The following is a 12269-nucleotide window of genomic DNA, read 5'->3' as shown; positions in this document are numbered from 1 at the left end:
GTCATGTCACCCATTGAGCATGTTTGGAATGCTCTGGATCAACTTGTACGAGAGTGTGTTCCAGTTCCCGCCAATATCCAGCACTCCATGCAAAGGAATGTGTCGCACCCCATGAGGCAAATGGTGGTCACACCAGATACTGACTGGTTTTCTGATCCACACCCTGCCTTTTTTTAAGGCAGTTGTGACCAACAGATGCATATCTGTATTCTCAGTCATGTGAAATCCATAGATTAGGGCCTAAGGAATTAATTTCAAATTATTCATTTCCTTGTAGAAAAAAAGAGGAGGAAGGGAAGCACTCCTAAGGTAGACAATAGTAGATTTTGGTAGACAGAAGGTACTCTTTGGTGAAAGGGGTAAATTGGTCATGAAAAAGAAAGGAGGACCAAGGCACTCATCTAATTAATTAAAATGACTTTATTTGTATGGCATGTTCAATAGAAACAAAGTTTTAAAAATCAGATGCGTTTCGGCTGCATGGCCTTCGTCAGGGAGTACAAAGAAATGTTAATACATTGTTCTCTTTTGAACAGCTTTTTCCAATCATCTCTAATTTGAAGAGGGAGTGGTTACAAAATTGATTATTAAATAATATTAAAATTCAACTCAAAGCTAGAAGCATCAGAACTCCTAGAAAGGTAGTTCTACCCTTAAATATGTCTGGGCAAAGCCATATTTAAGGTTAGAACTAATATGACTTTGCCCAGTCATATTTAAGGGTAGAACTACCTTTCTCGGAGTTCTGATGCTTCTAGCTTTGAGTTGAATTTTACAATAACTTATCTACAGTATTTCGTTTTTTAATGTGTATAGTATTGCTTACTAGGTGTTGTCCAATCAATTTTGTAACCACTCCCTCTTCATGTGATGTAAAATATCAATGTCCACACTGGAAGTAGTGGTAAGGATTCTATCTTGTGTGTATTCTCTCATGTACTTTAAGATTCTGTGATGTGGTAAAACATTTTCCACACAGAGCGCATTGGTAGGGCTTCTGCCCTGTGTGTGTTCGTTCATGCACTTTTAAGTGCCCTGACAGGGTAAAACTCTTCCCACACTGGGAGCATTGGTAAGGCTTCTCCCCGGTGTGTGTTCTCTTATGTTCTTTCATGTGCCCTGACTGGGTAAAATGCTTTCCACACTGGGAGCATTGGTAGGGTTTCTCTTTTGTGTGCATTCTCATATGTATTTTTAGGCCTCCTGATTGTGTAAAACTTGTTCTACACTGGGAGCAGTGGAAAGGCTTCTCCCCTGTGTGTTTATTTTTGTGTTCTTTCAATTGAACTAATGTGGTAAAGCTCTTTACACACCTGGCACATTTGTACGGCTTCTCCCCTGTGTGTGTTCTTTCATGCACTTTTAGGTGACTTGACAGGGTAAAACGCTTCCCACACTGGGAGCATTGGTAAGGATTCTCCCCTGTGTGTGTTCTCTTATGTTCTTTCAAGTGTACTGACTGGGTAAAACTCTTTCCACACTGGGAGCATTTGTAGGGTTTCTCTCTTGTGTGTATTCTCGTATGGGTTCTCAAGTACCCTGACTGGGTAAAACACTTCCCACAATGGGAACATTGGTAAGGCTTTTCTCCTGTGTGTATTCTTTTGTGTATTTTTAAGTTCCCTAACTGAGTAAAATGTTTTCCACAGCGGGAACAGTGGTGTGGTCTTGCTAAATGCTTCTCACCTGTGTGTGTTCTTTCATGCACTTTTAGTTGTCCTGACAGGGTAAAACGCTTCCCACATTGGGAGCATTGGTAAGGCTTCTCCCCTGTGTGTGTTCTCTTATGTTCTTTCAAGTGTCCTGACTGGGTAAAACTCTTTCCACATTGGGAGCATTGGTAGGGTTTCTCTCTTGTGTGTATTCTCATATGAGTTCTCAAGTACCTTGACTGGGTAAAACTCTTCCCGCAATGGGAGCATTGGTAAGGCTTTTCTCCTGTGTGTATTCGTTCATGTATTTTCAAGTTCCCTAAATGAGTTAAACTCTTTCCACACTGGGAGCAGCAGTGTCGTCTTGCTGGGTTGGATGTCTCTGGTTCCTCTGAAGGACTCTTCCCACTGTCAGAATGAAAGTCTGTTCTCTCTCCTGCCGAAGACAAACATATTAATTAACTCAAAATGTGTGCTTAAAGTATTTATGGTTGTGAAACAGTCCTGGTAGTGGTAGGATGGCAGTAGTCATGGTAGGGTGTTATGCGGGTAAAATAACCTCTTACATCTAGATGTTCCGCTAGCGGAACGCCTCGCCAATATCCAATGATAGAGCGTGGCACGAATTACAAACTCCTCAAAAATCCCAAAACTTCCATTTTTCAAACATATGACTATTTTACGCCATTTTAAAGAGAAGACTCTAATATATCTAACTAACCACATTGTCCGATTTCAAAAAGGCTTCACAACGAAAGCAAAACATTAGATTATGTCAGGAGAGTACCCAGCCAGAAATAATCACACACCCATTTTTCAAGCTAGCATGTAATGTCACAAAAACCAAAACCACAGCTAAATGCAGCACTAACCTTTGATGATCTTCATCAGATGACACTCCTAGGACATTATGTTATACAATACATGCATGTTTTGTTCAATCAAGTTCATATTTATATCAAAAAACAGCTTTTTACATTAGCATGTGACGTTCAGAACTAGCATACCCACCGAAAACTTCCGGTGAATTTACTAAATTACTCACGATAAAGGTTCACAAAAAACACAACAATTATTTTAAGAATTATAGATACAGAACTCCTTTATGCAATCGCGGTGTCCGATTTTATAATAGCTTTTCGGTGAAAGCACATTTTGCAATATTCTGAGTAGATAGCCCGGCCATCATGGCTAGCTATTTTGACTCCCACCAAGTTTGGCACTCACCAAACTCAGATTTACTATAAGAAAAATTGGATTACCTTTGCTGTTCTTCGTCAGAATGCACTCCCAGAACTTCTACTTCAACACCCAATGTTGTTTTGGTTCCAAATAATCCATAGTTATATCCAAATAGCTGCGTTTTGTTCTTGCGTTCAAGACACTATCCGAAGGGTGACGCGCCGGCGCATATCGTGACAAAAATTTTCAAAATATTCCATTATCGTACTTCGAAGCATGTCAAACGCTGTATAAAATAATTTTTTATGCAATTTTTCTCGTAAAATAGCGATAATATTCCGACCGGGAGACCTTGTTTTCGTTCAAACACTGAAAATAGAAAATGGAGTCTTCACATGCACGCTCGCACCCGTGTCATTGTTCTCAGAACGACCACTTTCCAAAAGCCCTACTGTTTTTCGCCCAGGGACTGCAGAGTCATCATTCCCTGTTCTGGCACCTTCTGAGAGCCTATGGGAGCCTTAGAAAATGTCACATTACAGCAGAGATCCTCTATTTTCCATAAAGAGGCTATAGAAGGACAAGAAATGGTCAGACAGGGCACTTCCTATATAGAATCTTCTCAGGTTTTGGCCTGCCATATGAGTTCTGTTATACTCACAGACACCATTCAAACAGTTTTAGAAACTTTAGGGTGTTTTCTAGCTACATCTACTAATTATATGCATATTCTAGTTCCTGGGCAGGAGCAATAACCAGATTAAATCGGGTACGTTTTTTATCCGGCCGTGAAAATACTGCCCCCTATCCTAAACAGGATAAACATTGCTTTTAAAGCTGATACAACATACTCTCAGAAGCACAGTGCACTTTGTTTCACGTCTTTATACCATTGCTGAGATATTACAATTTGTGTGTCAGAAGTCTGGGTCAAAAGGTCATTAAATACGATGTCATCGTGTCAGTGAAGTCATATCTGGGCGAGAACATCTGCTGGCGTCGTGTTTCACTGCCGTGTATGCCTGGTACCTGTTTAGTTAACAGTGTTTACCCGTTAGCTTTGATTTGTCTTCTCCTGTTTGTTTTTGTCAACTTTTAAGCCTAAGGGATTTTGTGACTTTTACAACCTTGGTTTAATAGTGCTAGCTAGCTTGCTAATTGGCTGTTTGCCAACGTCTGAGTCTGGACTGCGCTGCTTTGATCACTTATACCTGTTTAGATTCTTCCTCTGATTGCTGGCCTCCTGGTTCCCAGACCCAGCTCTGGATTATTGCCTTGGGAAATGTATTTATTTGGGATTTCCCTCGCCATACCCCTCTCTCTGGAATACCCATCGGATTACCCTCTGACTCTCACGTGGCCCGGTGTACCTCCCGCCTCCCCCTGCTTATTTGCCGGCTAGCTCTACGGCCCCTCCCTTGAAGCGCTTCTCTTCCTGGATGTAGCTCTGGTAACCCAGCCCCTTGAAGCATGGTAAGACAAAGCAACCCTATCATTTCAGCAGTCCACTGCCTCAAATATTGTTCATATGAAGCGGAAGATGTTAAGCAATCTTTGCGAGAGGACAATTCCGCGCCAGGACAAACCCCAAAATATATGTTGGGTATCTCAGATTGTCTGGCAATTCTAACATAGAAACTTAATTGGGAGACCTATACATGCTTCCTTTAAGACCCTATGATCTGTGAACCGTTCATGATACGGACAACATCTCGGTGTCTTACACTAGTTATAGCAGGGTTCCCCAACTGTCGGCCCGTGGACCAAATTTGGCCCACGGGTGTTTTTATTTGTCCCAACCAACTTTTCAGAGGAAAAAAATAAATAATAAATATAGATCGATTTTTTTTTATTGTTGGACATATGACAAAAAAAAAACACCAGAAAAATCAGCTCCAAGTGATTGTAATTTAAGAAATCTGTTCCTAAGTATTCACACGCATAATAGAGAGATACGACGTGATGTAAGCAAGGTTTGAAGTTATTATGTTCTAGTCAAACATTATATTTGTTTGGGCTTCTTGCAGTCAACAAATTATTTGTAATTATGTTCCGGCCCCCCGACCCTCCGCTCAAGAAAAAAAGAAAATTGTCCTGCGGCTGAATCTAGTTGCCTTATAGTGAGCTTTCAAATATGAACATTCATTAATTTATTCAACATTAAAAATAACTGAAAATTACCCTTTATGATTTCGCTTCTGTTTTTATTTTGTTTTTTTAAACAAAATATTTTTCAAACACGTCACATTTCCAGACTGGGCTCTTTCTGATTATTAGAGGTCGTCTGATTGTAATTTTTCAACGCCGATACCGATTATTGGAGGACCCAAAAACGACGATACAGATTAATTGGACGATTTTTATATATATATTTGTAATAATGACAATTACAACAATACTGAATGAACAATGAACACTTATTTTAACTTAATATAATAAATCAATAAAATAAATGTTGCCTCAAATAAATAATGAAACATGTTCAATTTGGTTTAAATAATGCAAAAACAAAGTGTTGGAGAAGAAAGTAAAAGTGCAATATGTGCCATGTAAAAAAGCTAACATTTAAGTTCCTTGCTCAGAACATGAGAACATATGAAAGCTGGTGGTTCCTTTTAACATGAGTCTTCAATATTCCCAGGTAAGAAGTTTTAGGTTGTAGTTATTATAGGACTATTTCTCTCTATACCATTTGTATTTCATATACCGTTGACTATTGGATGTTCTAATAGGTACTTTAGTATAGCCAGCCTAATCTCGGGAGTTGATAGGCTTGAAGTCATAAACAGCGGAATGCTTGAAGCATTGCGAAGAGCTGCTGGTAAACGCAGTAAAGTGCTGTTTGAATGAATGCTTACGAGCCTGCTGCTGCCTACCACCGCTCAGTCAGACTGCTCTATCAAATCATAGACTTCACTATAATATAATAACACACAGAAATACGAGCCTTAGGTCAGTAATATGGTCAAATCCGGAAACTATCATTTCAAAAACAAAACGTTTATTCTTTCAGTGAAATATGGAACCGTTCCGTATTTTATCTAACGGTTGGCATCCATAAGTCTATGTTCGCAACGAGCCAGGCGGCCCAAACTGTTGCATATACCCTGACTCTGCGTGCAATGAACACAAGAGAAGTGACACAATTTCCCTAGGTTAATATTGCCTGCTAACATGAATTTCTTTTAACTAAATATGCAGGTTTAAAAAATATATACTTCTGTGTATTGATTTTAAGAAAGGCATTGATGTTTATGGTTAGGTACATTCGTGCAACGACAGTGCTTTTTTCGCGAATGTGCTTGTTAAATCACCCGTTTGGCGAAGTAGGCTGTGATTCAATGATAAATTAACAGGCACCGCATTGATTATATGCAACGCAGGACAAGCTAGATAAACTAGTAATATCATCAACCATGTGTAGTTAACTAGTGATTATGTTAAGATTGATTGTTTTTTATAAGATACGTTTAATGGTAGTCAGCCTGCCACGCAGTCTCCTCGTGGAGTGCAATGTAATCGGCCATGATCGGTGTCCAAATATGTAGATTACCGATTGTTATGAATACTTGAAATCTGCCCTAATTAATCGGCCATTCCGATTAATCGGTCGACCTCTACTGAAGATATCATCAATTTTATACATGGAAATGTACATTGTAGGTCATTAACCAATCACATCCCTCCTTGACGATTGCACCTTCAGCAAATCACCAACAGAGAGAGGTCCCTTTTTTTTAATGCATTTTCATATTCACTGTGTTCGTGAAGCTCATAAAATGAAGCACAGCTTCAAAATGAACAAGAGAGCCCACTCTGGACATGTGAAGTAGGCCTACTTGTGGAATACACTGTGACAAACAATAATGCCTTCAAATGAACCAAATAAAAAAAGAGGACATTTGAGATAACATGAAAATTTGAATGCTGAATAAATGAACATGACAATTTGTATTTCGGAATCAAGACATACTCCATATGTTAGAGCACACTATAGGGAGTATAACGACACCTAGATGTCTGTATCATGTAGGGTTCAGAGGTCATGGGGTCTGACAGTATAATGACTAGATGTTGTCTGTATCATGTAGGGGTCAGAGGTCATGGGGTCTGACAGTATAATGACTAGATGATGTCTGTATCATGTAGGGTTCAGAGGTCATGGGGTCTGACAGTATAATGACTAGATGTTGTCTGTATCATGTAGGGGTCAGAGGTCATGGGGTCTGACAGTATAATGACTAGATGATGTCTGTATCATGTAGGGTTCAGAGGTCATGGGGTCTGACAGTATAATGACTAGATGTTGTCTGTATCATGTAGGGGTCAGAGGTCATGGGGTCTAACAGGAGGCATGTAGAGGTCTAAAATGGCCACTTTCATCCTGATTTTCTCAACAACTGTTTGTGATACAAATGTAAAAAACATGTCATACATCCTTCCTCCTAATTACGTTTTTATCTGAGAATGACCAATACAATCTGAGAGGCCCCCAACATGTTGGGCTATCCTGGTGTAGAATCACTACTACACATGGCTTCTACCCTGGTGTAGAATCTCTACTACACATGGCTTCTATCCTGGTGTAGAATCACTACTACACATGGCTTCTATCCTGGTGTAGAATCTATACTACACATGGCTTCTACCCTGGTGTGGAATCTCTACTAGACATTATTAACCCATGGCTTCTATCCTGGTGTAGAATCACTACTACACATGGCTTCTATCCTGGTGTAGAATCTCTACTACACATGGCTTCTATCCTGGTGTAGAATCACTACTACACATGGCTTCTATCCTGGTGTAGAATCTATACTACACATGGCTTCTACCCTGGTGTGGAATCTCTACTAGACATTATTAACCCATGGCTTCTATCCTGGTGTACAATCACTACTACACATGGCTTCTATCCTGGTGTAGAATCACTACTACACATGGCTTCTATCCTGGTGTGGAATCACTACTACACATGGCTTCTACCCTGGTGTGGAATCTCTACTAGACATTATTAACCCATGGCTTCTATCCTGGTGTACAATCACTACTACACATGGCTTCTATTCTGGTGTAGAATCACTACTACACATGGCTTCTATCCTGGTGTAGAATCACTACTACACATGGCTTCTATCCTGGTGTGGAATCACTACTACACATGGCTTCTACCCTGGTGTGGAATCACTACTACACATGGCTTCTACCATGGTGTAGAATCACTACTACACATGGCTTCTACCATGGTGTAGAATCACTACTACACATGGCTTCTACCATGGTGTAGAATCACTACTACACATGGCTTCTACCCTGGTGTGGAATCTCTACTAGACATGGCTTCTATCCTGGTGTGGAATCACTACTACACATGGCTTCTATCATGGTGTAGAATCACTACTACACATGGCTTCTACCCTGGTGTGGAATCTCTACTAGACATTATTAACCCATGGCTTCTATCCTGGTGTAGAATCACTACTATACATGGCTTCTACCCTGGTGTGGAATCTCTACTACACATGGCTTCTATCCTGGTGTAGAATCACTACTACACATGGCTTCTATCCTGGTGTGGAATCACTACTACACATGGCTTCTATCCTGGTGTAGAATCACTACTACACATGGCTTCTATCATGGTGTGGAATCACTACTACACATGGCTTCTATCCTGGTGTGGAATCACTACTACACATGGCTTCTATCCTGGTGTGGAATCACTACTACACATGGCTTCTATCCTGGTGTGGAATCATGTAGGATTCATTTTAAAGTTTATTACTTAAAAGTTTGCATGTCCAAAAAGGCACCCATTTCTTGGAACTACCCAAAAACCATGTCAAACACCCTTTCCTCCCAATGAAGTTTATATGTGAGAATGGCCAGAACAATCTGCGATACCCAAATATATTTTTATGCTGTCCTGGCTGAAATTGCCTTAGACGGAGGGAACTTGATTAGATTAGTCGACAACTCACAGCTCAGATGTTTGATTCAGGATAAAGTGGAGTTAGCCTGCCCTCTGATTGGTCAGATAGCCTACAGTAACCTAGGAAATATGTAAAATGATCGATTTAGCAGCTTGCTTAGTTCAAATTGACAGACTAATTTATTCAACGTGAAGAGTGAGGCGATTTTTAGGTAAGAAGTGCTTCCGTTGCCCTGCTGGAATAGGCTAACTCGCAGCTCAGACACTTGAGTCAGGATAAAGTGGAGTTAGTCTGCCTCCTGATTGGCCCTTAACCTGCCTGGGAGAATTTAACCATAGAAACTTAGCTGGCTAAGAGGTAAGCCACCTTCAACGGTTATCCTTAGTTGAATTCAGAATTTACTCTGTCCTGGACTCTATAATGTTCCTCTACATCTACATATGTAGCAGACTCTGTCCAGGACTCTATATTTAATGTTCCATCTCCATCTACTGATGTAGCAGACTCTGTCCAGGACTCTATATTTAATGTTCCATCTACTGATGTAGCAGACTCTGTCCAGGACTCTATATTAAATGTTCCATCTACATCTACTGATGTAGCAGACTCTGTCCAGGACTCTATATTTAATGTTTCATCTACATCTACAGATGTAGCAGACTCTGTCCAGGACTCTATATATAATGTTCCACTCCATCTCCATATGTAGTAGACTCTGTCCAGGACTCTATATTTAATGTTCCATCTCCATCTACTGATGTAGCAGACTCTGTCCAGGACTCTATATATAATGTTTCACTCCATCTCATCTACTGATGTAGCAGACTCTGTCCAGGACTCTATATTTAATGTTCCATCTCCATCTCATCTACTGATGTAGCAGACTCTGTCCAGGACTCTATATTTAATGTTCCATCTCCATCTACATCTACTGATGTAGCAGACTCTGTCCAGGACTCTATATTTAATCTTTCACTCCATCTCCATCTACTGATGTAGCAGACTCTGTCCAGGACTCTATATTTAATGTTCCATCTATATCTACTGATGTAGCAGACTCTGTCCAGGACTCTATATTTAATGTTCCATCTCCATCTACTGATGTAGCAGACTCTGTCCAGGACTCTATATTTAATGTTCCATCTCCATCTACTGATGTAGCAGACTCTGTCCAGGACTCTATATTTAATGTTCCACTCCATCTCCATCTACTGATGTAGCAGACTCTGTCCAGGACTCTATATTTAATGTTTCACTCCATCTCCATCTACTGATGTAGCAGACTCTGTCCAGGACTCTATATTTAATGTTCCATCTCCATCTACTGATGTAGCAGACTCTGTCCAGGACTCTATATTTAATGTTCCACTCCATCTCCATCTACTGATGTAGCAGACTCTGTCCAGGACTCTATATTTAATGTTCCATCTCCATCTACTGATGTAGCAGAGTCTGTCCAGGACTCTATATTTAATGTTCCACTCCATCTACATCTACTGATGTAGCAGACTCTGTCCAGGACTCTATATTTAATGTTCCACTCCATCTACATCTACTGATGTAGCAGACTCTGTCCAGGACTCTATATTTAATGTTCCATCTCCTGATGTAGCAGACTCTGTCCAGGACTCTATATATAATGTTCCACTCCATCTCCATCTACATATGTAGTAGACTCTGTCCAGGACTCTATATTTAATGTTCCATCTCCATCTACTGATGTAGCAGACTCTGTCCAGGACTCTATATTTAATGTTCCATCTCCATCTACTGATGTAGCAGACTCTGTCCAGGACTCTATATATAATGTTTCACTCCATCTCATCTACTGATGTAGCAGACTCTGTCCAGGACTCTATATATAATGTTTCACTCCATCTCATCTACTGATGTAGCAGACTCTGTCCAGGACTCTATATATAATGTTTCACTCCATCTCATCTACTGATGTAGCAGACTCTGTCCAGGACTCTATATTTAATGTTCCATCTCCATCTCCATCTACTGATGTAGCAGACTCTGTCCAGGACTCTATATTTAATGTTTCACTCCATCTCCATCTACTGATGTAGCAGACTCTGTCCAGGACTCTATATTTAATGTTTCACTCCATCTCCATCTACTGATGTAGCAGACTCTGTCCAGGACTCTATATTTAATGTTCCATCTATATCTACTGATGTAGCAGACTCTGTCCAGGACTCTATATTTAATGTTCCATCTCCATCTACTGATGTAGCAGACTCTGTCCAGGACTCTATATTTAATGTTCCATCTCCATCTACTGATGTAGCAGACTCTGTCCAGGACTCTATATTTAATGTTCCATCTCCATCTACTGATGTAGCAGACCCTGTCCAGGACTCTATATTTAATGTATCACTCCATCTCCATCTACATATGTAGCGGACTCTGTCCAGGACTCTATATATAATGTTTCACTCCATCTACATCTACTGATGTAGCAGACTCTGTCCAGGACTCTATATTTAATGTTTCACTCCATCTACATCTACTGATGTAGCAGACTCTGTCCAGGACTCTATATTTAATGTTCCATCTCCATCTACTGATGTAGCAGACTCTGTCCAGGACTCTATATTTAATGTTCCATCTACATCTACTGATGTGGCAGACTCTGTCCAGGACTCTATATTTAATGTTTCATTCCATCCACTGATGGAGAACCTGTTATAATCATACAGAGTGCAGGAATATAAAATCAGCTATCTACCTTTATAAAAGAAAGAATAGTAGAATGCATTTAATCCGTAACGTTTTTTTTGGTGGTCCCCACTATTTTTAACTTTAACAATCCCCACAGTACAGAACAACATATGCAACTGTACAATTTCAGTACAATTCCCCTTAAAAAACACACATATTCAACGTTTTTAGCCGTTTTTGGGACAGTACTCACTGGTGTTAATGAGATCTCCAGTCTCCTCTTCCTCCAACGAGACAGTCATCTCCTCCCCTTTCACTCTAAAAACGTCTTCCTCTACCTTCACTGTCATCGCCGCCTCCTCTTTCACTCCAAAAACCGCATCGTCTTGTTTCTCTTCCTCCTCTTCTTTCACGGTAACATCCTTCTCGTCTTTCACTCTGAACGCTTCTTCCTCTTCTGTCACTGTAACTTCTTTCTCTTCTTCTTTCACTGTAACAGCCTCACCCTCTACTTCTTGTTTTACTGTGACAGCCTCCTCTTCCTTCTCCTCTTTCACGAGAGTTTCTGTCTCCGTACATCCGACCTCCTCTTCTTCAGCAGGGAGGGAGTAGTTTAGGGAGCTCATAGTCGGGGATGTTATCGAGCTAACGTTAGCTAGTTACCGTTAGCGACTAGCCTAGTGGTAATTTAACCATCCAGCTAGCTGACTGACAACAACGTAAATATGCTATTAAATGGGGTAACTGGTAGATACGACGAAAGTGTGTTGAAAACAAAATGGCTAATAATCACCGATAGTGTCTAAAGGGCTACCGAGGTTGCTGAACAATGGTG

The 12269-nt window shown here is 40.3% G+C and overlaps 1 protein-coding gene across 1 annotated transcript; it reads right to left on the bottom strand.

Moving 5' to 3' along the window:
* Window positions 1–764: 764 nt before the first annotated feature.
* On the bottom strand, window positions 765–12269 carry LOC106595205 (zinc finger protein 2 homolog). Its single transcript, XM_014186586.2, has 2 exons — window positions 11688–12269; window positions 765–2088 (listed from the first exon to the last, which is right to left on the bottom strand). The coding sequence occupies exons 1-2, from the start codon at window positions 12058–12060 to the stop codon at window positions 914–916; spliced, it is 1548 nt and encodes a 515-aa protein (XP_014042061.2). The 5' UTR covers window positions 12061–12269; the 3' UTR covers window positions 765–913.

This window comes from Salmo salar, chromosome ssa02 (assembly GCF_905237065.1).
Source record: "Salmo salar chromosome ssa02, Ssal_v3.1, whole genome shotgun sequence".
NCBI lineage: Eukaryota > Metazoa > Chordata > Actinopteri > Salmoniformes > Salmonidae > Salmo > Salmo salar.
Note: the sequence above shows the minus strand (reverse complement) of the source record. Positions and strands in the feature narration are given on the sequence as shown.

What these genes read in the sequence shown, in the direction of transcription:
- LOC106595205 (XM_014186586.2), bottom strand. Translation starts at nt 12,060, where the DNA reads ATGAGCTCCCTAAACTACTCCCTCCCTGCTGAAGAAGAGGAGGTCGGA. An exon ending in TGGAGATCTCATTAACACCA is followed by an intron (nt 2,089 to 11,687) that starts GTGAGTACTGTC and finishes TGTCTTCGGCAG; the next exon opens with GAGAGAGAACAGACTTTCAT.